The sequence below is a fragment of the Budorcas taxicolor genome, chromosome 3, assembly GCF_023091745.1.
Source record: "Budorcas taxicolor isolate Tak-1 chromosome 3, Takin1.1, whole genome shotgun sequence".
Taxonomy (NCBI): domain Eukaryota; kingdom Metazoa; phylum Chordata; class Mammalia; order Artiodactyla; family Bovidae; genus Budorcas; species Budorcas taxicolor.
In genome coordinates this window covers 79,424,387-79,452,325 of record NC_068912.1, presented here as the reverse complement: position 1 = coordinate 79,452,325, position 27,939 = coordinate 79,424,387, and the positions used below count along the sequence as shown (strand labels likewise).

At 40.0% G+C, this 27,939-nt stretch overlaps 1 protein-coding gene across 1 annotated transcript in view; it reads left to right on the top strand.

The window, feature by feature from the left end:
• Positions 1-27,939, top strand: part of PDE4B (phosphodiesterase 4B) — a 533,352-nt gene that overhangs the window by 3,521 nt on the left and 501,892 nt on the right. The window contains exon 2 of the mRNA XM_052638243.1: positions 976-1,214. Within this exon, the coding sequence (XP_052494203.1) occupies positions 976-1,214 (239 nt within the window). The remainder of the gene's footprint in view (positions 1-975; positions 1,215-27,939) is intronic.

Genomic DNA, 27,939 nt, shown 5'->3' with positions numbered 1-27,939 from the left:
CTGCAATGTGGGAGACCCGGGTTCAATCCCTGGGTCGGGAAGATCCCCTGGAGAAGGAAATGGCAACCCACTCCAGTATTCTTGGCTGGAGAATCCCATGGATGGAGGAGCCTGGTGGGCTACAGTCCACGGGGTTGCAGAGTCAGACAGGACTGAGTGACTTCACTTTCACTTTCACTTTCAAGTATGAGTGGTGAACCAGGCAGAGGCTCTTTTGGGTCTTCTATTCTCCACAGTACCAGGAACCAGAGTCACCAAGAAATATAGGAAGAATGAATAACTCTTATTGTTGGTTATAATTCAATGCCCTTATCTTCTCACAAGTATTTCATTTCATGTCAGCCTTAGGGCGCATATTGAACATATGGCAGTTCAATTCAGGACCAGATAAAGTATATTCTTTTTTTTTCTGAACTCTTATATATTTAACCCCCTCCCCCTATTGACTCCTAAACCCCCTCAACTCTGAGGAGAAAACTTTTATGAGAAAAGGAAAAGTCAGGTACCCAGTCACCCACAATTATGATTATCTTCCTGGTCTGAGATAGAAAATATTTTTCCTTCACAACATTGAGCAAGAAATGTTATACTTTACCTAGTATAGCTTATTTCCATGTTGCAGAATGATAACATCAATATCCAAAATATATTTTCAGTGAATAGCTTTCATTTTAGCAAGTTAAAAAAGAGAAAGAAAAAAAGAATAATTTAAAAAAGAGAAGATATCCACAGTCCTAAAGATCACCATGACTATGCAACTGATATGTTTAAAATTTGAGCATTAGCCCCATGCCTATATGTCTTCTGTTAAGCTTTTGATGTCAGTGTTAGATTCTGATTGTGAGATACTGAATAAGGACTTTATGAGTGACAGCTTGATCATATAGTTTCTTATTTTACTACGTTGTGCATCATTTTAAACATTTGAATCTCATTTTCTTTTTCCTCTTTTTTCTTCCCCTGTGGTTCCTCTAGAATGTTAAAGATTATTTTGAATGTAGCTTGAGTAAATCCTACAGTTCTTCTAGTAACACACTTGGGATCGACCTCTGGAGAGGGAGAAGGTGCTGCTCAGGAAACTTGCAGTTGCCACCACTGTCTCAAAGACAGAGCGGAAGGGCAAGGACACCTGAGGGAGATGGCATTTCCAGACCAACCACGCTTCCTCTGATGACACTGCCAAGCATTGCTATTACAACTGTAACCCAGGAGTGGTGAGTAGCCCCCAGTGTAAATGTCAGCTGGAAGTTTTATTTTCCGGTTACTCCAGATACAATTTTCTTGTTACTAAAATGTTAGTTATCTGTGGAATAACTAAGGCTTTTGACATTTTGAGAATTTGTTTCCCTTTGGATAGCAAAATAAGATCTTTTAAACAGTGGAGATACTGTCTACTTCTCAAGACTGGGAGGAGCCTGTTGAAGAAGGAATAAGATGCATTTATATTAATGGCTAGGAAAGCAAAATTACTGCCTATGATCCTTTTTCTTTTTTTAACTCCAGTGAATGTTGACATGTGTTTAATTTAGAAAAGAACAATCATATAGGAGTACCTAAAGGAAATACATATATATGAAATATATAAATTGTCTATGTTATATATATGAATGACAAGAGATATTCTTATTGCTATACTCAAAATATAATTATTCTTAGTTTCTTTTCACTATAATCCCACTTTAATAATTTCAGTTTATGATTAGATAGTAAAGAAAACACTTTTGTAAATCAAAAGAGGAATGAAAATTGTACAATGGGAGATGCTTGGACTTTTTGCAGAATCTATGTTTGTGAAAGAGACTATTTTAATCTAGTGTTGAAACATTAATCAAGTACATATAATTTATGACTGTGGTTAAAATTGTGCCATAATATTTCTTCAAATATGTGTTTTTGTCACATATTTAGGATTTAGCAGTTTCTCTGATTTTTCTTTTTCCTTTTCATAATCCAAATATTTTTCCAAGAATAGCCTGCTTATATAACATAGAGTCCTGTTCAAATGAAAAATATTTTCTGTATATTTTACATAATTTTAAATTATAATAATATGGAGCTTTTAAAATGACTTTTAAAGTCATTTTTTAAGGAGAAGAACTAAACATTAAGTCACTGTGCAGTATCATTGCCGTAAATCCTTAAAATCTGTGAGCTTTATTGTGTGCCACATTCCATGACCATATACTGAGCTGTGCAGTGCTGATGAGTAGTCCAGTATGTGCTCACTGGGTGATGCAGGAAAGCTTTTAGCTGATGGTTATCAAATACAGTAAGAATTAGATCCCTGAGACTTCAGGTATCACAGTTACTAGCACGAAATGGTTCACCAAGCAATCTGTATATATGATAGAGAAGCATGTAAAACATTATAAGGGGAATGGGTTAAAATTTTGAAAAGCAGTAACTGGCATCTTCTCCTTAGCTGAATTAACATTACGATAATCATAACCAATCACTGAGAACTCATATGGGCGTGTGGCTCCCACATCGCTTACTCAGTCACATAGCCTATGTGATCAGTCTTGGTTTGCTTCTACATTATGACAGAGTTGGAATCTAAAATATAAATCTACACGGATTTATATTTCAACAAGTTGGCACCAGTGCGGTAGTACCAGTTGTTACAATATTGAAATGCTTCCTGATGTTGGTAAATACATGCTTTCCTGGGCTCTATGATTGTCCTTATTACTAGCCCAGACTCTTCCCCAGAAGGAAATTCTTTACAAACCAACAGCAAAGAGGTGATCAGTTGATGACTAGTATAGCAGTAGCCCAGTTTCGTTGGGCATTGGTACTTTCTCTGTTAGAATAACTGTCCGGATAAAATGTACCTTGCAGTGTTGCAGTTCATTTTACCCAAAGACCCTTTGGGAGTTATGGAATTGTTCTTTTCTTAGAAGTATAGAATCCAGACTCTGGCGTGTTGGGCATGCTTCTTTACCTCTCTAAGTTGAATGTGTTCATCAGTACATACAAAGAGAGTAATTGTACTCAATCTCATGGGCTATTGTAAGGATTAGATATGGTAATCTCTATAAAATGCCTAGTTTAGTAAAAAACACGTTAGGCAGCCAACAAACATTAGTTTCTCTTCTCTTGATCATTATCCAGTAAAGCCTTTTGAACATGAGAAACCATGTTTCAAGTATCAGCAGTCTCAGGCTGAGCATCAGTAGTTTAGAATGAAACGGAGGATTTACCCATTATCCAGCTGGTCATGCAGTCAGCCAGCACCACATATGAGTAATTAACTTATAATATGTCTTTTTTTTCCCAGTCACCTGGATACTTTTTTTAAAATTTTTACCTGAATACTTTTTAAAGTGTGAGAGTATTCAGTCATTGACTCCAAATTTATTTTTTAAGTATAAGCAACTAAAAGCATTTCAATGCATCCCTTAGAAATATTTCTTTTGGAATATTGATAGTTAGAGACTGGAGGAATTGCTAGCAGAGGAATTTACATGGAAAGACCATTTGATTAGAAGTGAGAAAGTAGGGTTCAGATATAATCAGGGCCATCACTTGATGAAAGGTCCTAGAGATAAGAAATGCAGCCTACAACCCTGTGTGGGAAAGAATTATACTCACCACTTAGAGTGCGGAGAATGTGGAATCAATCTACAAGCCTAGATGATGGGTCAGTAAACTTTTCTTGCCAGTTAGTAAATATTTTTGGCTTTGTGGGCTTTATAGTCTCTGTTGTGACTATTCAGCATCACCAGTGTAGTATGAACGTGGCCACAGACAGTGCATAAATGAATGTAGCTGGTCTCCAGTAAAAGTTTATTTACGTAAACAGGCAGGAAGCTAGATTTTGCCTGCCAGTCAGTTTGATGAATTCTGTTCTAGACTAGCAAAAATCCCCAAGATATGATGCCCTCTCTGATAATTGCTTTGACAGCTGTAACTGGGTGAAACTAACCATGAGTTCCTGGTTGGTATTCTAAATGTGTCAAAGATATGGGAATATATGCTATAGATCAAGTCTTTAAAGCTAGTGAAGGAATTTCAATGAGAACAAATAAAAATTACTATCCAGTGTACATAAAGTTAAATATTGGGTTGGCCAAAAAGTTCGTTTGGGTTTTTTCTATAAGGTGTTATGGAAAAACTTGTACAAACTTTTTCGCTAACCTAATAGAAAAGATTGCTATAAATTTAGCTTTTGTTCAGGGAGAGTACATTGGATAAAGGGAGTTGGCCATCATCACAAGCAAAAGGCCTGGAATAGAAGGAAAGTGATTTTGATTTACTGTGGAGAAAGGAAGAGTGAGGACCTGAGTCCAGTTGGGTGAACATCCATCTTGCTATTTTTTGGGTGAATTTCATCATGCCACAAAAATTCAAATGAATAAACAGAGATAAACGGAGATGATACAACTTTTCAGAGTTGTGGTGAGAGAGAAAATGTTTTTGGTGTATGTAGCTTAGTAACTAGCACTTTAGTGGTTATTTTGATATTATCGTTATTTTATTGTCAAATATTGACTAAACAGCCAGCATTATGCATTTTTTTATTGCTGGGGATTCTGGGGGAATTTCACCACCTGTGTTATTAGAACCATCTTGGAAATATGATGAAAGAAGAATTCATATATGAAAGCAGGATGTTACTTTTATTACTGATAAAGTTGATACTGGAATATGTACTCTATGTCTGTGGGCAAGTAGATGTCTAACACTGTACACCATAATTATACAGATTTACCACTCAGTAATAGGAAGTGCTAGTGCTGGGCAGGCAGATCTTGTCCTCATAGAGAGACTCTGACTCTATAAAGCTTGAACGTGAAAGAGTTGGGGAATCCTGCCCGGGTGAGGCAGCAGGAAGGAAGGACTGACTTGTGCACGTCTGCTTTCTCCTCTGGAAAGACCAGTGCAGATTAAATTACTCCTTCTCCCTACAGAAGGCTGAGTGAGAAGGCAGAAGGTGGTTAGGAATGTCAAGACAGTGGCATTTGACCCTTGGAAGACACATCCAAAAGTGGAAAAGTACGTTCTTCCTCACATTCCCCAGCCTTTCCCCTTCTTTTCACCTTTAGTCTGGGGTTACACTAGGGACGTGGCCAATGCCACATCTCTGGTGGTCTTTATTTTTTTTTAATAGTTCAAGGAGTTTACTGACCTACCAAATTTATTAGTGTCACCACAACCTAATTGGGAAAATAAGTCAATGCTCAGCCTTGACTGTCTATAGTTAAATCTTTAATTTTAACTTTCCTCCATGAGGCTCTTAGAACTCTTTGACGCCTTCTAGGCCTTCCTTGTTTGCAATTGTTAATTATCTGTTTTTTAACCCCAAAATACACTAGCTGTCTGTTTGGGATCATTTACCTTTTTGCTTGAAGTAAGTCCTTTACAAGTTACTGTCATTTTTCTGTTTGTTTCTCTGAAAATGTCTGTATTTTGTCTCATGCTTGACAGTGTTTTCTTTTTCATTATGTAGCAGTCTGTTTAATTCAACACTTTCCCCTTGCCTTTTGGCTTCCATTACTGTTATTGGGAAAATGGCTGTAATTGTGTAAATAAACTGCATTGGGGGTGGGGGACCCTTGATTTCTGAACTCCATCTTTGATGTGTCAATGGGTAGATTTCCTTTTATTTATCCTACATGAGATTTACTGGACTTCTTGAATATGTTGTTTGGTATCTTTTATCATTGGATCTGGAATATTCTTTGCCATTATTTCTTCAAATATTTTCTCTGTCAGCCTTTTGCTCCTCTGCTATTGGACTTTGTATTTTGGATCTATTGAATGTATTTTGGATCTACTTCTTTATCTTCCATTTCTTTTAATGTCTTTCACACATATATGCTTAAACGGTATTTGTTCTTTCTGGGTTGTATTCTTGTAATTGCTTTTGGTCTGCTTCTGGTTTGCTAATTCTCTTTTCAACTATGTTTAATTTGCTGTTAAACCTATTATATTGCATATGTCAATTTTGATTATTATATTTTTTATTTTTAAAATTTGTATTTATTTAGCTTTTAAGTATGAGGTAATTTTATGTAGTTTTCTTTTCCCTACATGTATTAGTCAACTATTGTTGCATAACAAATAACCCCCAAATGTAATGGCTTAAAATAACAAGCATGTTTTATCTTCTATTTTCTGTGGGCCAGGAATCTAGTTGTGATCTAGCTGGGTCCCTAGGCCAGAGTCAAGTTACTAACCAGTGATACCATCATTTCAATGGTTGACTGGGTGGGAGGGACAGTTTCCAAGCTCACTCACATGGTTTTTGACAGGTTCGTGTCCTTGCTGCCTGTTGACTGAAAACATCAGTTTTTGCTATATGGACTTCTCTCTTGGGCTACTCATGGCATGGCGGTTTGCTTTGTATGGAACAAGGGCTTTTGATAGAGAAAGACCGATAGAAATTTAAAAAAAAAATTAGTGATATCACATCACTTTTGCTCATTCTATTCATTAGATCTAGCCCATACAAGTAGGGGAGGAATTGTGCAAGGGCCTGAGTATGAAGAGGTGGGCATCACTGAGGACTAAGTTGGAGGTTGCCTATCATATTGCTTCCCTGGTGGTGCTAGTGGTAGAAAACCTGCCTGCCAATGCAGGAGACATAAGATACGCAGTTTTGATCCCTGGGTCAGGAAGATCCCCTGAAAGATGGCATAGCCCCACTCCATTCTTGCTTGGAGAATCCATGGACAGAGGAGCGTGGCAGGCTACAGTCCATAGGGTCACAAAGAGTGGGACAGGACTGACGTGACTTAGCACACTCACATCATACTACAGATGTCTTGAAGCTTTTAAAAAGTTCTCTAAATATAGCAAAGAAAGGAGAATAGACAAATCCACTGTTAAGTTGTAGACTTCAACACTGCAGAAAACTGATAGACCAAACAAGGAGAAAATCATTAGAAATACATTTGACCTGAACAGCATTATCAATCAACTTTATTTAACTGAAGTTTTTAGAATACTTCATCCAATAACAACACAATATGTATTCTTCTCAAGATGGCATTGAATGCTCACCGAGACGCATCTATTCTGGGCTATAACCCATAGTTTAACAAATTTAAAATAATTAAATGGTCTGTGTTCTCAGACATAGTGGACTTAAATAAGAAATCAACAACAGAAACATAAGTGGGAAATTCCAAATATTCAGAGACTAGAAATCCAACTATAAATAATAGACCAAAATAGCCAAAGAGAAATCTCAAGAAAAAATTAAAAGTATTTCAAGCTAAGTAAAAATAAAAGTAATATTTACTATAATTTATAGAATGCAAAAAGCATTGCTTAAAAGGAAATTTATTTCTCTACCTATATCTATCTATATATCTGTTTCTATCTCTTCTTGTGTATATATTTGACAAGAACAGAGAACTAAATCAGTAAGCCTTCTGTGTAAGAAAACTATAAAGAAAAGGAACAATTTAAGACTCAAATAAGCAGAAGAAAAATAATAATTAAATTAGAGCAGAAACCAGTGCAATTGAAGACAGGAAAATAATAGAGAAAATTAGTGCAATCAAAAGATGGTGCTTTGTAAAAGTCAATAAACTTTTGATCAACTTTTGATCAGGTTAGCCAAGAAAAAGAAGACATAAATTACCACTTTTGGAAATGAAAGAGAGAACATTACTATTGATTCCCTGGAGATGAAAAAAATAATAAAGGAATACTGTGAGCGGACTCTCCCACGTATTAGAAAATTTAGTTGAAATGGACTAACCCCTGTGCTGTGCGTGGGAAGTTGCTTCAGTCATGTCTGACTCTTTGCGACCCCATGGACTGAAACACACCAGGCTTCTCTGTTCATGGGATTCTCGAGGTAAGAATACTGGAGTGGGTTGCCATTTCCTCCTCCAGGGAATCTACCTGATCCCGGGGTTGAACCTGAGTCTCTTACGTATCATGCATTGGCAAGCAGTTTCTTTACCACTAGTGGCACCTTGTCGGTGAATTGGTGAGTTGTGGTACACACACACAATGCAGTAATTGATATAGAATATAGTAGGAGGTGCACAGAGAAAGATGAACTTCAGACAATATTAGAAATTTCTTCTTTTGAGACATGTAAATTCAGTGCAGAAAAGAAGAAATGTATTGGAAATGACAAGGAGAGAAATAGGAGAAACTCATTTCCAAAGGTGGAGATCAGTTCAGTTCAGTTTAGTCGCTCAGTCGTGTCCTACTCTTTGTGACCCCATGAGTCACAGAACGCCAGGCCTCCTTGTCCATAACCAACTCCCGGAGTTCACTCAAACTCATGTCCATCGAGTCGGTGATGCCATCCAGCCATCTCATCCTCTGTCGCCCCCTTCTCCTCCTGTTCCCAATCCCTCCCAACATCAGGGTCTTTTCCAATGAGTCAACTCTTCACATGAGGTGGCCAAAGTACTGGAGTTTCAGCTTCAGCATCAGTCCTCCCAATGAACACTCAGGACTGATCTCCTTTAGGATGGACTGGCTGGATCTCCTTGCAGTCCAAGGGACTCTCAAGAGTCTTCTCCAACACCACAGTTCAAAAGCATCAATTCTTCAGCGCTCAGCTTTCTTCACAGTCCAACTCTCACATCCATACATGACCACTGGAAAAACCATAGCCTTGCCTAGAGGGACTTTGGTTGTCAAAGTAATATCTCTGCTTTTTAACATGCTATCTAGGTTGGTCATAACTTTCCTTCCAAGGAGTGTCTTTAATTTCATGGCTGCAGTCACCACCTGCAGTGATATTGGAGCCCCCAAAAATAAAGTCTTACACTGTTTCCACTGTTTCCCCATCCATTTGCCATGAAGTGATGGGACTGGATGCCATGATCTTAGTTTTCTGAATGTTGAGCTATAAGCCAACTTTTCCACTCTCTTCTTTCACTTTCATCAAGAGGCTCTTTAGTTCTTCTTCACCTTCTGCCATAAGGCTGGTGTCATCTGCATATCTGAGGTTTTGATATTTCTCCTGGCAATCTTGATTCCAGCTTGTGCTTCTTCCAGCCCAGCATTTCTCATGACGTACTCTGCATACAAGTTAAATAAACAGGGTGACAACATATGGTGGAGATCAGTGGTTGCCAAATGTTAGAGTGATTCAGGATAACTTAGATAACTTACTGAAAAACAGATTGCTGAACCCCAACCATAGAGCTGGGAGTTTGGGATAGAGCTGGTGATCTGTAGTTCTAATAAGTTCCTAGGTAATACTTGTGGAACTGATCTAGGGACCGCATTTTGAGGACTCTGGCCTAGATTTTCTTAGTTGAGTAGATTAGGTCATCTGCTGAGAATAAGGGAGTGTGGACCCGTTAAGCCAAAGGCATACATTGTTCCAGATCAGCAAACATGCTTTTTTTTTTGTCCAGGGACATTTCTTTTTCGTGTGCCTTGCCAGCTGACCTGTCATGGGACTGAACATCCAGGGGTTTGGTAACAGTACTGCTTTAAGAATGCTCACCTCTTAATGATGCAACAAAACTGCTGTCAGCTGCATTTTCATTTGGATAGAAAGAACACAGAGAGAAAGTAGGCAGGGAATCTTTTTTCAGCAATTTCCTAATGGTTCCCTGCTGGCTCAGATGGTAAAGCGTCTGCCTGCACTGCGGGAGACCTGAGTTCGATTCCTGGGTTAGGAAGATCCTCTGGAGAAGGAAATGGCAATCCACTCCAGCACTCTTGCCTGGAAAATCCCATGGACGGAGGAGCCTGATAGGCTACAGTCCATGAGGTCGCAAAGAGTCGGACACGACTGAGTGACTTCACTTCACTTCACACTTTTTCATAAGAAACAGTTCTGGCTTCTCCTTTGTTATTCCCTCAAAGAAGATTATAAATATCAGTTTGCTTATCTCCTACCTTCATCTGCCTGAGGGCTGTGCTTTGCTTCTCTAAGTGTTTCAGTTGTGAACGTGATGATTCTGTTTGGGCATCTATTAACCTAGGTGTGATGTCCTTAATATTTGCTGTTCTGACTCTCGCTTCCACTGGAGAGAGGTGTCAATTGCCCTGTTGCTGTCTGGAAGGCTGGGAGCAATTTCAACTGTTCTCATTATTACGGAAAGGGAATGCAGTTAGTCTGCTGAGGTGGTGGTTCACAAACATGGGGTGTGCTTTTTGTTGCTCCCACAATCTGTCACAAGTTTACTGTCTGATAAGGTTTTCAATAAACTATTTTATAATTGGGGGTTGCCTCTTGATTATAAAGCCTAAAGCCCTCTTTTAACTATCCAAATAGCCACAGGTGCTGTGTACAAATGACATAGATTCAACAAACACTGGTGTGAAGATGGGAAATTGATGACACTTCTGCTTAGCTCCCACCAGGCTTTACCACCCGCTGAAATCTTTGGCGACAGAAACTGCATTTGTAATTCATGCATCAAGCATTGCAATCTGCAGGTCAGCAATTTACAGAGTTACCCCCCAAGACTTTCCCCTTCAGGTATGTGAAATAATGGCCAGTGGATATTTAAAATCATGTGTCATCCATTCCATTCCTCATTGCTTGTATATTTTATTATGAGCCAGGTCAAATGTATATAAGCATAAACTAGAATTATGTTAAAATATAAATTATAAAGAAATTCTACTACTTTATCTACTCTATCTACTCATCTACTTTTAGGATAGAATCTAGTCTGTATGATTATAATAATTGATGTAATACTTTACAGTATAGAGATAATGTTCTCACTATAATACATACGTAGTGCTCTTTCCATTTCTTATTTTATTTAACTCTCACAGTGACCTTGTGAGGTGGACACTTTTACCTTAAGCTAAAGCAAGAACAAACAACAATGGGTTTGTTGATTCAACTGAATGATTGAATTCAATTGAATTGATTATGATTCAAGTGAATCATAATCATGGGCATGAGAGGTTTCATGATACAGAAAGACTCCGTTTTTGACAACTGATGGCTGATAGCTTTCAACTCTCCATCTCTCCCCTTTCCCTTTTGTCCCCATTTAGGAAGGATAAGAAAATCTGGATGCTGCCTTCCTTGGTGCCTATGAGAAGTTCAAACAGCACAAAGTCCTGCCCTCTTTGAAAACCCTCATCCTAGCCCTACCCCCTGCCCTTTGTTAATCATAATAAAACCCTAAGTGACCTACCTCTCTCTCAATTTTGTTTCATCTTAGACAAAATCTGAACCGTTCTCCTTGGAGAATCTTTTTGCTGTTTACTGTATGAGTAGTAAACTTATTTCCTATCTATCCATCATACGTGTTATTCACCCTGACATCCATAAATTTCTGGGCAGGAGCTGCCCAACATCCCATAGGGGATGCTATTAATAGATCCCAGATAAAATGGGCTTCTTAATTTCAGATAAGCTAATAGTGCTCTGAAACTCCAGTACATTGGCCACCTCATGCGAAGAGCTGACTCATTGGAAAAGACTCTGATGCTGGGAGGGATTGGGGGCAGGAGGAAAAGGGAACAACAGAGGATGAGATGGCTGGATGGCATGACCGACTCGATGGACGTGAGTTTGAGTGAACTCTGGGAGTTGGTGATGGACAGGGAGGCCTGGCATGCTGCGATTCATGGGTTGCTAAGAGTCGAACACGACTGAGCAACTGAACTGAACTGAACTGAATAGTGCTCTATTCCTTCAAATATGTGGTCATTTTAGACACCAACAGTAATTGAAAACTCAGGGCTAAGAACTGAAATATGAACAAGATCTGTTTCTTTGTCTTTCTCTTCAGTAGTTACAGTCTCATAGAAAGGCAGAGGTGTGTAAGTTTAAAAATTACAAAATGGTGTTGTTATATGTGCAAGGTATTGTGGGAATGCAGAAGAGTGACCATTCTTCCTGGATTGGACAACATGTGTGTAAAGTCATAAAAGCATGAAAGAGGATGGGATGTTGAAGGGACTATCTTTCGTTGCATTTGGCCATGGAACAGGGTGACCGTGGTGAGATACAGTTGGCAAGGGCCTTGAACGCTCTGCCTGAGGACATTGGTAAGTTACTGAAGGACTTTAAAAAATGAAATAAAACAAATATTCTTATTTTAAATAGCTCACTTTGATGGCAGTGTGGTATGGATATTGAGACAGAAAGGTAATGTGGACTTGCTTTAGTCCAAGTGAGCAATGATGATGGCTGAGTGAAGACAAAGTCTAGGAAAATGGTCAGAGGACACATGTGCTGTAGGACACTGTTCTAGGCTCTGAGATACAGTGGAATGTAACGGAGAAACTCTGTTTTTATGAAGTTTCCATTCTAAGGAGATATATGGAGCTTCCCTGGTGGCTCAGATGGTAAAGAATCTACCAGAGTGCAGGAGATGCAGGTTCAATCCCTGAGTCGGAAAGATCCCCTGGAGAAGGGAATGGCTACCCACCCCAGTATTCTTGTCTGGAGAATTCCATTGACAGAGAAGCCTGGCAGGCTACAGTCCATGGGGTCACAAAGAATTGGACATGACTGAGCAACTAACACTTTCACTTTTTCATAGAAGGGAACTCCTAATATCCATCCTTTCCTTCTTTCCAAGAAGAAAGCTAGCATTGTAACTGAGTATGCGGTTTCCCAGAAAACAGACAGTTCTTTCAAAGCCATTCTTGCAGCTTCCTTTTAGTCTAGCTAGAACCTATATACACTAGGTTCTGGTAGATCATACCAAAAATCAAAGGATGTCCATTCATTTCCATTTCCCCCATATCTGTGGACTGGAATAGGTGTACAGTGGTGAGATTTGTTGTACTTTGTGGCCAAGGTAACACCATGGGCCTGATGGAGCAGCAAAGCTGAAGGGCCCTGAGCATGTGATAGCTTCATAGAGAGCTGCCACCCACACTGGGTTTTCATGGGAAGTAAATACAATTTTTTTGTTGTTGTTTTGGGCTTCTCTCTGATACAGTAGCTGAACCTGTATCATAAGTAATACTGGGGGAAGTATATGGTTGTAGTTTACATAAAGGGGACGCCCAGATCATGAGTCTCACAAAGGCAGTCATTTAAAAGTATAAATAAATTATATAAATATGTTGTTTACAGCTGGTTCTGTTAAATGTAGCATATTATTATTCAAAATGACTATTAGCTATACTTTGCATGCAAGGAAGAGTTTTACAGAATGCTCAAGCCAGTCAGTTGATTATTACTTAGACAAGAAAGATTCACTTGTACAAAGTACTTACATCTGAGTGTGCCAGCCAGTGTGATGACTGCTGAATATCCCTTCATTATGTTTTCTTATTATGTGGTATACTTACTAATCCAATACTAAGTAAAGTGGCTAATTAATTGATAAAAGCATGAGTCTGTTCATGGAGGTGCCATCTAATTACAATAGTGATTTAAGTAAGTAGCAGAACACAATAGAATGAAATAATGTGATAACAGGAAATAAGCAGGGTTTCTGACAGAGCAATGTGAGCTGAGCCAAAGTTGGTACTTAGATAAAGTAGCTATGAAATACTTCCAAGAGGAGATGATATTTGATTGATATCTAAATGATAAAAAGCAGTTAATCTGTTCAAAAAGTGGATACAGGCTCTTAATAGGCAGAGGGAATAGAACTATAAAAGCCCTGGGTTGGGAAAGAGCCTAGTATTTTTGAATAGGAGAAAGGAGACCAGTGTGGCTGGAGCACAGAAAACAAGGGAGAAGAAGATGGAAGTTGGGATTTGAAAGGAACAGTTAATTAGATACTCATTTGTAGTCTATTACAAGGAGTTTTGTTTTATTCTAAGAGCAATGAGATACGCTGGGCTGGAAGAAGCACAAGCTGGAATCAAGATTGCCGGGAGAAATATCAATAACCTCGGGTATGCAGATGACACCACCCTTATGGCAGAAAGTGAAGAGGAACTCAAAAGTTTCTTCATGAAAGTGAAAGAGGAGAGTGAAAAAGTTGGCTTAAAGCTCAACATTCAGAAAACAAAGATCATGGCATCTGGCCCCATCACTTCATGGGAAATAGATGGGGAAACAGTGGAAACAGTGTCAGATTTTATTTTTTGGGGCTCCAAAATCACTGCAGATGGTGACTGCAGCCATGAAATTAATAGACACTTACTCCTTGGAAGGAAAGTTATGACCAACCTAGATAGCATATTGAAAAGCAGAGACATTACTTTGCCAACAAAGGTCTGTCTAGTCATTTCAGTTCAGTTCAGTCGCTCAGTCGTGTCTGACTCTTTGCAACCCCATGAATTGCAGCACGGCTGGCCTCCCTGTTCATCACCATCTCCCAGAGTTCGCTCAGACTCAGGTCCATCGAGTCCGTGATGCCATCCAGCCATCTCATCCTCGGTCGTCCCCTCCTCCTCCTGCCCCCAATCCCTCCCAGCATCAGAGTCTTTTCCAATGAGTCAACTCTTCTCATGAGGTGGCCAAAGTACTGGAATTTCAGCTTTAGCATCATTCCTTCCAAAGAAATCCCAGGGTTGATCTCTTTCAGAATGGACTGGTTGGATCTCCTTGCAGTCCAAGGGACTCTCAAGAATCTTCTCCAACACCACAGTTCACACGCATCAATTCTTCGGCGCTCAGCCTTCTTCACAGTCCAACTCTCACATCCATACATGACCACAGGAAAAACCATACCCTTCACTAGATGGACCTTAGTCGGCAAAGTAATGTCTTTGCTTTTGAATATACTATCTAGGTTGGTCATAACTTTTCTTCCAAGGAGTAAGCGTCTTTTAATTTCATGGCTGCAATCACCATCTGCAGTGATTTTGGAGCCCCCCAAAATAAAGTCTGACACTGTTTCCACTGTTTCCCCATCTATTTCCCATGAAGTGATGGGGCCAGATGCCATGATCTTTGTTTTCTGAATGTTGAGCTTTAAGCCAACTTTTTCACTCTCCACTTTCACTTTCATCAAGAGGCTTTTTAGCTCCTCTTCACTTTCTGCCATAAGGGTGGTGTCATCTGCATACCTGAGGTTATTGGTATTTCTCCCGGCAATCTTGATTCCAGCTTGTGTTTCTTTCAGTCCAGCGTTTCTCATGATGTACTCTGCATAGAAGTTAAATAAGCAGGGTGACAATATACAGCCTTGACATACTCCTTTTCCTATTTGGAACCAGTCTGTTGTTCCATGTCCAGTTCTAACTTGCTTCTTGACCTGCGTACAGATTTCTCAAGAGGCAGGTTAGGTGGTCTGGTATTCCCATCTCTTTCAGAATTCTCCACAGTTTCTTGTGATCAACACAGTCAAAGGCTTTGGCATAGTAAATAAAGCAGAAATAGATATTTTTCTGGAACTCTCTTGCTTTTTTGATGATAATGGATGTTGGCAATTTGATCTCTGGTTCCTCTGCCTTTTCTAAAACCAGCTTGAACATCAGGGAGTTCACGGTTCACGTATTGCTGAAGCCTGGCTTGGAGAATTTTGAGCATTACTTTACTAGCATGTGAGATGAGTGCAACTGTGCGGTAGTTTGAGCATTCTTTGTCATTGCCTTTCTTTGGGATTGGAATGAAAACTGACCTTTTCCAGTCCTGTGGCCACTGCTGAGTTTTCCAAATTTGCTGGCATATTGAGTGCAGCACTTTCACAGCATCATCTTTCAGGATTTGAAACAGCTCAACTGGAATTCCATCACCTCCACTAGCTTTGTTCGTAGTGATGCTTTCTAAGGCCCACTTGACTTCACTTTCCAAGATGTCTGGCTCTAGATTAGTGATCACATCATCATGATTATCTGTGTCGTTAAGATCTTTTTTGTACAGTTCTTCCGTGCAAGGCTATGGTTTTTCCATTGGTCATGTATGGATGTGAGAGTTGGACTGTGAAGAAAGCTGAGCACCGAAGAATTGATGCTTTTGAACTATGGTGTTGGAGAAGACTCTTGAGAGTCCCTTAGACTGCAAAGAGGTCCAACCAGTCCATTCTAAAGGAGATCAGTCCTGGGTGTTCTTTGGAAGGAATGATGCTAAAGCTGAAACTCCAGTACTTTCGCCACCTCATGAGAAGAGTTGACTCATTGGAAAAGACTCTGATGCTGGGAGGGATTGGGGGCAGGAGGAGGAGGGGACGACCGAGGATGAGATGGCTGGATGGCATGACCGACTCAATGGACGTGAGTTTGAGTGAACTCTGGGAGTTGGTGATGGACAGGGAGGCCTGGCGTGCTGCGATTCATGGGGTTGCAAAGAGTCGGACATGACTGAGCGACTGAAGTGAACTGAACTGAACTGAGGAGCAATGAGCAACAACCTCAGATAGGCAGATGATACCACTCTAATGGCAGAAAGTGAAGAGGAACTAAAGAGCCTCTTGATTAAGGTAAAAGGGGAGAGTGAAAAAGCTGACTTAAAACTCAACATTCATAAAACTAGGATTATGGCATCTGAGCCTATTACTTTATGGCAAGTAGATGGGGGGAAATGGAAACTGGCAAATTTCATTTTCTTGGTCTCCAAAATCACTGTGAATGGTGACTGCAGCCATGAAATTAAAAGACACTTGCTCTTGGAAGAAAAGCTATGACAAACCTAGAAAGCATATTAAAAAGCACTGACATCACTTTGCTGACCAAAGTCCATCTAGTCAAAGCTGTGTTTTTCCCAGTACTCATGTTCAGATGTGAAAGTTGGACTATAAAGAAACCTGAGTACAGAAGAACTGATGCTTTTGAATTGTGGTTCTGGAGAAAATTCTTAAGAGTCCTTTGGACTTCAAGGAGATCACACCAGTCAACCCTGAAGGAAATCAACCCTGAATATTCATTGGAAAGACTGAAGCCGAAGCTCCAATACTTTGGCCACCTTATGCGAATAACTGGATCTTTGGAAAAGACCCTGATGCCGGGAAAGATTGAGGGCATGAGGAGAAGGGGACAACAGAGGATGGGATGGCTGGATAGCAGTACTGACTTAATGGACATGAGTTTGAGTAAACTCAGGGAGATAGTGAAAGACAGGGAAACCTGGCATGCTGCAGTGGGGTCACAAAGAATTGGACTTAGCAACAAAGAGCAGTGAGTGAGAAGTCTTAATAATGTTTAAAACAAAAAATATGACAGGATCTGACTTTGAAAGAATAATGTTTTGAGTACAGGTGTAATGAATTTTAGGTGCAAAGTGGAAGCAGAGATGAATGCAGAGAAGTCATTTGAAGCAGGATGAGGCCAGAAGAGATGAAGAGAAGTGAAAGGATTTAATTGATGTTTAGAAGTGGGTTGATAGGGCTTGCTACAGGATACATGCAGAGGTCTGGGAAAGGAAGGCATCAACAACCAATTCTATGCTTTTTGCCTGGATTGATATTGGTGTCATTTGTTGAAATTAGAAATACCGGGGGAAAGATTTTAGGGGGTTTAATCCAAAAGACTCATTTTGGACAAATTAACTATGAAGGTGCTGATGGTTTGTGATAGCCATTAGCAGTTAGAGGTATATGGGTCTGGGCTTCAGAGGAGAGAGAAACTTAATAAATTATCAGAATGAATATAACATTAATGTTTTAACAATTCATTTTGTTTATAAATGCTTCAAACAAACTAAATGTATAGAAAATAATTCAACAAACATTCACCATCTATTGATATACCTGCTACCTAGACTTAACAAGTGTTGATGCTTTGCCTATTTGCTTCAACCCTCTTAAAAATACGATGTTGCAGATAAGAGAATGAGAGAACATTTCTAAAGATGCTGGGAAGACAATGGCTTAAATACATTTTGTTTCTCATCCTCTCTGAGCTCTTCTTCTTCTGCCAGTAGACAGATCCTGGAAGATGAGAAAGAAGCCTTGAATTATGTCACAATCATGCCAAAGACAGAAGGAGAGGAACAAGGAGAAAACACGCAGGAGGCTCCTGTGAAGTGGAGTTATTAGGGAAGACAGACCAAGACTTAAGGCAATAACAAAGTACTTGACATTCAAGTACAGCATAAAGAAAGACTTTTTGAAACCAAAATCATTTAATATATTCAGCATATAAATTAAAACAGTACAATCTTTGATATTAAAAATAGCAACACAGAGAGGCATATACAAACACACAACTCACGTACACAAACAGAAACTAATGGTTCTGAAAGATGAAATGGTAGAACTATCTCAAATGTCAGAGAAAAATACAAGGACATAAAAATCTTTTAAGAAAAGAAAAAATACTGGAAATTTAGCTCAGTAAGCCCTAATATGTAAGTGATAAGGAGTTCTGAAAGAAGAAAAAGAAATAGATGGAAGTTAGGCAATAGTTCGGAGAAGTCAATGGCACCCCACTCCAGTACTCTTGCCTGGAAAATCCCATGGATGGAGGAGTCTGGTAGGCTGCAGTTCATGGGGTCACGAAGAGTTGGACACGACTGAGCGACTTCACTTTGACTTTTCACTTTGATGCATTGGAGAAGGAAATGGCAACCCACTCCAGTGTTCTTGCCTGGAGAATCCCAGGGACGGGGGAGCCTGGTGGGCTGCCGTCTATGGGGTTGCACAGAGTCGGACACAACTGAATCGACTTAGCAGCAGCAGGCAATAGTTAAATAATTATCAGACAGGCATTTCCCAGAGTTTAAGAAAGACTTGAGTCTGAAAGCTGGTCAGGCTTACAATTCAAGGCAAGATTTATGAAAACAGACTCACATCTTGATACACTGTAGTAAAGTACCTGAATTTTTTAAGTACATATAAGAAAAATGTCTTTAAGCTTTCAGCAGGAAAGAACAATTCAGTTACAAGAAAAAATGTAAAATGAGATTTGATTATTGATCTTCAACATGAAATACTAAATAGTAGAAGGGGATAATGTATGGACTACTAAGAAAAAAGACTACAACCTAGAATCTTGTATCCAACCAAGATACCAAGATGTAATTTACAACTGTGTTAGGGAAAACAGTTGGTTTGATGAATATGAATGACCTTGAGATGGAAAGATTATCCTGAATTATTTGTTGTTTTTGTTCAGTTGCTCAGTTGTGTCCTACTCTTTGTGGCTCCATGGACTGTAGCCTGCCAGGCTCCTTAGTGCATGGAATTTCCCAGGCAAGAATATTGGAGTGAAGTGCCATTTCCTACTCCAGGGGATGTTCCTGATGGGGACTGAACCCATGTTTATTGTTTCTCCTGCATTGGCAGATGGATTCATTACCTCTAGTGCCATGTTAAGTTAAAACTAAGTGGACAGTTGTGGACTATAAGGGAATGTGTAATACATGTAATAAATAAGAATTATGGATGGGCATCCACTATGGAAATAGTATGTGGGTTTCTTAAAAAACTAAAAATAGAACTACCATAAGGTCCAACAATTTCACTCCTAGGTACTTATTCAGAAAAATGAAAACACTAATTGGAAAATATGCATATACTCCAATATATGATCATAGCAGCACTATTTACAATAGCAAAGTTATGCAAGTAACCAAAGTGTCCATCAACAGACAAATAGAGAAAGAAGATATGGCATACACACACACACACACTCACACTCACACAAACATGTTGTTGTTCTGTTGCTCAGTTGTGTCTAACTCTTTGTGAGCCATGGACTGCAGCATGCCAGGCTTTCTTGTACATCACCATCTCCCTGAGTTTTTTCAAGCTCATGTCCATTGAGTTGGTGATGCCATACAGCCATCTCATCCTCTGTTGTCATCTTTGCCTCCTGTCTTCTATCTTTCCCAGCATCAGAGTCTTTTCTAATGAGTTGGTTTCTTGCATCAGGTGACAAAAGTATTGGCACTTGAGCTTCAACATCAGTCCTTCCAGTGAATATTCAGAACTGATTTCCTAAGGATTTACTGGTTTGACCTCCTTGGAGTCCAAGGGAGTCTCAAGAGTCTTTTCTAACACCACAGTTCAGAACGATCAATTTTTCGGCACTCAGCCTTCTTTATGGTCCAACTCTCACATCCGTACTATTGGAAAAACCATAGCTTTGACTGTACAGACCTTTGTCAGCAAGATAGTGTCTCTGCTTTTTAATATGCTTTCTAGGTTTGTCATAGCTTTTCTTCCAAGGAGCAAGCATCTTTTCACTTCATGGCTGCAGTCACCATCTGCAGTGATTTTGGAGCCCACAAAAACAAAGTCTGTCACTGTTTCCATTGTTTCCCCATCTATTAGTCATGAAGTAATGGGCCCATATGCCACGATCTTAGTTTTTTGAATGTTGAGTTTTAAGTTTTTTCACTCTCCTCTTTCACCTTCATCAAGAGGCTCTTTAGTTTCTCTTTGCTTTCTGCCATAAGGGTGGTGTCATCTGCATATCTGAAGTCATTGATATTTCTCCTGGCCATCTTGATTCCAGCTTGTGATTCATCTAGCCTGGCACTTGACATGGTGTACTCTGTACACGATTTAAATAGCAGGGTGACAATATACAGCCTTGACATACTCCTTTCCCTGTTTGGAACCAGTCCATTGTTCCAGTTCTAACTGTTGCTTCTTGACCTGCATATAGGTTTCCCAGGAGTCAGGTAAGGGGGTCTGGTATTCCCATCTTTTTAAGAATTTTCCACAGTTTGTTGTGAACCACACAGACAAAGGCTTTGGTGTAGTCAATGAAGCAGAAGTGGATGTTTTTCTGGAATTCTCTTGCTTTTTCTACAATCTAAAGGATATTGTCAGTTTGATCTCTGGTTCTTCTGCTTTTCTAAATCCAGCTTGAACATCTGGAACTTCTCGGTTCATGTACTGTTGAAGTCTAGCTTGGAGAATTTTGAGCATTACTTTGCTATCATGTGAGATGAGTGCAACTATGCAGTAGTTTGAACATTCTTTGGCATTGCCTTTCTTTGAGATTGGAATGAAAACTGACCCTTTTCCACCCCTGTGGCCACTGCTGAGTTTTCTACTCAGTCATAAAAGGAATGAAACTCTGCCATATGTAAAAGCATGAATGGGCCTGGAGGTTATTATGCTGTGTGGTATTACTTATATGTGGAATCTAAAAAAAAAAAATAGTACACATGGATATACATAACAGAAATGAAACAAACTCACAGATACAGAAAATAAGCTAGTAGTTACCAGTGGGGAGAGTGAAGAAAATTGTATGTGATTAAGTGATATGAACTTCTCTGTATAGAATAAATAAGCATCAATTGTATATTACATATAATTTAGGGAATTAGAGCTCTTATATTTATAATAACTATTAATAGAGCAAAATTATAAAAATATGAATCACTGTATTGTATGCCTGAAACTAATATAATATTGTAAATCTACTATACCTAAGTAAAAATAATGCAACCAACCAAAGAGCCAACCCAGGATTAGCACAAAGGCAAAAAAAAAAAAAATTATGGAATGAAAATGACATGATGAAGGGAAAACTAATAATCAGAAAATAAATATAATAACCATTTTATCATAGCCTGGGAATTGGGGGCTTCAATGAAAGCCCTGCAAAATTTGCTTCTAAATAGTTGGAAGGTCAGGAAAATATTTTAAAAGACCAATCATATCTGGGAGAAGTGAGGGAAGAGAACCTCGCTTATCTTCCCTAGTGGTAAAGGACACAATAGAGATCTTATAGTCACATCAGAGTAAAGAAGTTGGTTTGATTATCTGTGCTTGTGCTCAGTTGCTTAGTCGTGTCCAATTCTTTGTGACCCCACAGACTTTATCCACCAGTCTCCTCTGTCCATGGGATTTTCTAGGCAAGGATACTGGAGTGGGTAGCCATTTCCTTCTTCAAGAGATCTTCCTGACCCAGGGATTGAATCCGGGTCTCCTGCATTGCAGGTGAATTCTTTACTGTCTGAGTGTGTACTTACATAATGTATCTTGCTACCACAAGTAATTCCAGTATTATGGGTGATGTAGCCCAAGCAACCATCCAGGACCTTATGCAGAACATTTTTTTTTTTTATCCTGGGCTCTGCTCAACAGCTTTTTACATCATCTGAAAAATGGATCATAGCAGTATCCTCAAGTGTATTATATGCTGCCTCTCAAAACTAAAGATGCCTGTTAAGCATTATAATTATTTTTCCTGCTAAGAGATGTAATAGGATAATAACTTTCCTGCTAAGAGATGTAAAGGATAATAACTTATCCTTTACTTTCAAGTGAATAGTGCAGGGTGCCCATAACACTGGACCCCTAGAAACTTATGTGCCCAGACTCCTAAATCTTTCTGAATTTTATCTTCTTCTGGAACACATATGTTTTTCTGAGGCATCCAGGAAACTTGCTGCTTCCTGCTCACAGGGTGCAATTAACATAGCATCATCAATATAGTGGAACAATGTGATAACCTGCAGAACATTTGTAGAAGGCTCTTCTGGTAATACTATTACAGAGGGCAGGGGAATTAAAACAGCCCCAAGGCAGCAAGACGGTGGATGTACACTGTTGTCTGTCCATGTGAACTGGAGCTTCTGACTCTCTTTCCTGATAAGAATGGAGAAGAAAACATTTGTCAGGATTATTCGTCTGCTCTGGTAAACATACAACAGGACGCAACAGCTGCCATTGAAGTGACTGCTTGATTAACTTGTGCTTAGTGCTTAGTCGCTCAGTTGTGTTGGACTATTTATGACCCCATAGACTATAGCCCGCCAGACACCTCTGTCCATGGAGATTCTCCAGGCAAGAATACTGGAGGCTACAGTCCATGGCGTCACAAAGAGTTGAACATGACCGAGTTTCCTTCTCCAACTTGTTGTAGTCCATTGTAATCTTCTGTGACCTAGTAACTTTTGCAGAGGCCAGATCTAGTGTATTAAATAAAGTTATACTGGGGACTACCACTCCTGAGTTCTTTCAGATTTTGAGGGTGCCACTGATTTGAGGTCCTACCTGTGAACGTACCTTTTTTTGGAAATAGAGTCATTGTAGTTATAATGAGTTAGTTCAGTTCAGTTCGGTCGCTCATTCATGTCTGACTCTTTGCAACCCCATGGACTGAAGCACGCCAGGCTTCTCTGTCCATCACCAACTCCCGGAGCTTGCTCAAACTCATGTCCACTGAGTTGGTGATGCCATCCAACCATATCATCCTGTCGTTCCCTTCTGCTCCCGCATTCAATCCTTCCCAGAATCAAGGTCTTTACCAATGAATCAGTTCTTCACATCAGGTGGCCAAAGTATTGGAGTTTCAATTTCAGCATCAGTCTTTCCAGTGATTATTCAGGATCAATTTCCTTTAGGATTGACTAGTTTAATCTCCTTGTAGTCCAAGGGACTCTCAAGAATCTTCTTCAACACCACAGTTCAAAAGCATCAATTCTTCGGTTCTCAGCTTTCTTTATGGTCCAAATCTCACATAATGAGTTAAGATATACTCATACAAGAGTAGGATGGGCCCTTCATCTAGACTGGTGTCCTTATAAGAAGAGGGAGACTCAGACAGAGATACAGACACAGAGGGAAGATAGCTCGAGAGAAGACAGAAGGAGGCAGATGGAAGTTGTGTTGTCACAAGTCAAGGGATGTCTCGGGGCTCCCAGCAAATGGAAGAGGCAAGGGGAAGTCTCCTATAGAGGCTTTGGAGGGAGCATGACCCTGCTGACACCTTGCTTTCAGACTTCCAGCCCTCAGAATGGTCAGAGAATAAATTTCTGTTGTTTAAAGTCATTCAATTTATAGTTATTTGTTACAGTAGTCCCATGAAACTAATAGAGATGTGATATCAGTTTTAAAATAATTATTATCCTTGTGAAGCACTTCCAGGATCTTCTCTTGTCTTTCCTACAAAACTCTACAACCCAAGGAATAAAGATATTGTTCTACCAAATGCTTAGTATGCTCATCCCAAATGTGCATTTGGAAACCAGGAGAATGACCACTGTGAGACAAACAGGGTTAGGATGCTGTTTATCAACTGACTTCCACACACCTCTGCTCTTAAAGCAGAGTTCAATAGCTTTGAGAGATCTGAACAATCCAGAGGGCTAGCTGTAGTGTTGCAGAGGCTTTCCTTTAGATGATATGTTCTGGGTCAGAGAACTGGACATGTGAACACAAGTTTTCGTTGGGGGTGGCTGACATCAAACATCTCATCAGTTCTTAATCTCTATTTTATATGTGTGTGTCTATACCCTTTTGTACTGCCCATCTATCTTGTCCCTGTGTTTTATGAGCTATTTCCATATATTCATGTGGGTTAGGCCTTGCTGCTATTCTGAACCTGCTACATTTTTTAGTAATTCTGTCCACCTCCCTTCTACTGGTTATGTGCTGCCACCTGGCCTCTGCCATTTCCAGACCCTATTGCTATTAGGGAACACAGTGCTATCACAGATATTCCCAGTTGTCTCTTAAAATTATTGCCTCCATAAAAGGAGTGTCTTTTGTGCCTTCCTAAGAAGAGCTACAGGGTTTTCTGTCCTATAGAGGACCTTATGTGTGCTTCTCTCTGCTTTCTAAACCCTTCCCCCATGTTTTGCTACAGCAATTCTGGCATATCTACTTTGTTTGGGCTTCCCTAGTGGCTCTGATGGCTAAGAATCTGCCTGCAGTGCAGAAGACCTGGGTTTGATTTCTGGGCAAGGAAGATTCCCCAGAGAAGGGAATGGCTACCCACTTCAGTATTCTTGTCTGGACTATTCCGGGGACAGAGAGCCTGGCAGGCTACAGTCCATGGGGTCGCAAAGAGTCAAACATGACCGAGTGACTTTCACTTCACTACTCTGATTAATATAGAGTTTTTTCTCCAAATTTCAAGGGCCTTTGCAACATCCTGTTACAACTATCACCAGGGCCCTTGCTAGGGCATTGAATCTTGTATCACTGGAAAATACTACCACATTGCAAACCCCTCCCTAATCCAGCTTGATTGATCTGTCCCCTCTTGATCTAGCCCTATCAAGGACTGCTCCTGGTTCCTGATGGTAATGTGTTATCCAAGTCCTGAAGCTTTTCAGGCATATACTTTCTCCTCTGTCTTAGCTGGCTCCACATTTCCTGAGTTAGGTTATGCTAAGATTTGATTCTAGTTATGAGCCAAGAGAGGAGGTAGAGCCAATCTTGAGAAGTGTAATAAATATCTTCCAAGGCACTTGCCACATTGAAGGCCTTTGTATAATTTTAAAGTGTGTGTATGTGTGTGTGTCTTTGTGTCTTTGTGTCTGTCTGTCTGTCTTCCAATGGGGGAGGCAGAGATGGGTGAATACTTCAGGCTTCCCAGGTGGCTCAGTGGTAAAGAATCATCTGCCAATGCAGGAGATGTGGGTTCAATCCCTGGGTCAGAAAGATTCCCTGGAGAAGGGCATGGCAACCCACTCTAATATTCTTGACTGGAGAATCCCATGGACAGAGGAGCCTGGACGGCTACAGTCCATGGGGTCCCAAAGAATCAGACATGACTGAACAACTGAACACACACACAGTGATTTCTTCAGTCCCATAGGATTCAGGATAACCTCGGGATTTGAGATTCTTAACCATGTCTTCACAGATATCTCATTCCCAGTGTCAGGATGCCTCTCCTTCCCTGCAGGGCTCTGAGTTTGTGTAAGAGACTTGCCTAGGCTGAGATTCAGCCTTCTCTGAAGCTCTGCCAAAAATTAAGTTCTGTCCCCGTTTTACTATTGATATGACTGCTGTGCAGCTACAGGAGCAGAAGGTCTCTTTGAATGCTACCCAGAAATCCCTCCTGCTCTCACACTTTGATTAAGTTTAACAGATCCAAGCCTATCATTTTTCTCTCTTAAATCAATGACGCTTAGCAACAGCCAACCAATTCCCCAGTTTTATAGTTAGTGTTATAGTAAGTCAAGTGGACCTTTGGAAGCATCACTATGAACAAAGCGAGTGCAGGTGATTGAATCCCACTTGAGTTATTTCAAATCCTAAAAGATAATGCTGTGAATGTGCTGCACTCAATATGCCAGTAAATTTGGAAAACTCAGCAGTGGCCATAGGACTGGAAAAGGTCAGTTTTCATTCCAATCCCAAAGAAAGGCAATTCCAAAGAATGTTCAAATTACTGCACAGTTGCACTCATCTCACACGCTAGCAAAGTAATGCTTAAAATTCTCCAAGCTAGACTTCAGCAGTACATGAACTGAGAACTTACAGATGTTCAAGCTGGATTTAGAAAAGCAGAGGAACCAGAGATCAAATTGACAATATACTTTAGATTGTAGAAAAAGCAAGAGAATTCCAGAAAAAACATCTGCTTCACTGACTACACCAAAGCCTTTGACAGTGTGGATCACAACAAACTGTGGAAAATTCTTAAAAAGATGGGAATACCAGACCCCCTTACCTGACTCCTGGGAAACATATATGCAGGTCAAGAAGCAACAGTTAGAACTGGACATGGAACAATGGACTGGTTCCAAACAGGGAAAGGAGTATGTCAAGGCTGTATATTGTCACCCTGCTATTTAAATCGTGTACAGAGTACACCATGTCAAGTGCCAGGCTAGATGAATCACAAGCTGGAATCAAGATGGCCAGGAGAAATATCAATGACTTCAGATATGCAGATGACACCACCCTTATGGCAGAAAGCAAAGAGAAACTAAAGAGCCTCTTGATGAAGGTGAAAGAGGAGAGTGAAAAAACTTAAAACTCAACATTCAAAAAACTAAGATCGTGGCATATGGGCCCATTACTTCATGACTAATAGCTGGGGAAACAATGGAAACAGTGACAGACTTTGTTTTCGTGGGCCCAAAATCACTGCAGATGGTGACTGCAGTCATGAAATGAAAAGATGCTTGCTTCTTGGAAGAAAAGCTATGACAAATCTAGAAAGCATATTAAAAAGCAGAGCCATTACTTTGCTGACAGAGGTGTCTATTCAAAGCTGTGGTTTTTCCAGTAATTGTGTATGGGTGTTAGAGTTAGACTATAAAGAAAGCTGAGTGCTGAAGAATTGATGCTTTTGAACTGCAGTGTTGGAGAACACTCTTGAGAGTTCCTTGAACTGCAAGGAGATTAAACCAGTCCATCCTAAAGGAAATCTGTCCTGAATATTCATTGGAAAGACTGATTCTGAAGCTAAAACTCCAATACTTTGGCCACCTGATGCGAAGAACTGACTCATTGGAAAAGACCATGATGCTGGGAAAGATTGAAGGCAGGAGAAGAAGGAGACGACAGAGAATGAGATGGTTGGATGGCATCACTGACTCAATGGACATGAGTTTGATTAAACTCTCGAAGTTGGTGATGGACAGATAAGCCTGGCGTGCTGCAGTCCATGGGGTCGCAAATAGTTGTATACAACTGAACTGAAAATGTTTCCTCAGACCACTGGGCTTCCCAAGTAGTGCTAGTGGTAAAGAACCTGGCTGCCCATGCTGGAGACATAAGAGAGTTGGGTTTGATCCCTGGGTCAGGAAGATCCCTTGGAGAAGGGCATGGAAAGCCACTCCAGTATTCTTGCCTGGAGAATCCCATGTAGAGAGGAGCTGGGTGAGCTACAGTTCATAGTGTCACAAACAGTCGGACACAACTGAAGCGACTTAGCATCACACAAGCACACAGATCACTGAAATGCTAAAGGTGTTGCTCCAGCCATTGTATCCCCTTCCACCTGTCATCATGGGTGACCACTGGTGGAAACCAGAAACATGTCCAAGCATTCCAAGGACTGTCCCCACTGTATCTGTCAGGAGTGATGGGTTCTTATTGATTTCCAGCAGGAAAATGGTCTAATTCCGAATTCCTATCTTTAGAGTCTGCTTTCCAGCAACATTTCTGGTATCAACTGTCCTAGATTGCGTTCCTCAGAACAAAACCCAAAGTAGGAACCCATGCTTAAGAAATTTATTTAGAATGAGCCCTCAGTAAGTGCGGAAAACATAACAGGGTGGGGAAAATTGCCAAGCAAGAATGTGATCTTACACAAATGAGCTTACCTATGAAACAGAAACGGACATAGAGAATAGACTTATGGTTGCCATTGAGGGGAGTGGAGAAGATAGGGATTGGGAGTTGGGATCAGTAGATATAAAATATTATACGTAGAATGGATAAACAAAAAGGTCATGCTGTATAGCACAGGGAACTATATTCAGTATCCTATGATAAACTGTAATGGAAAAGAATATAAAATTATATATATATATAT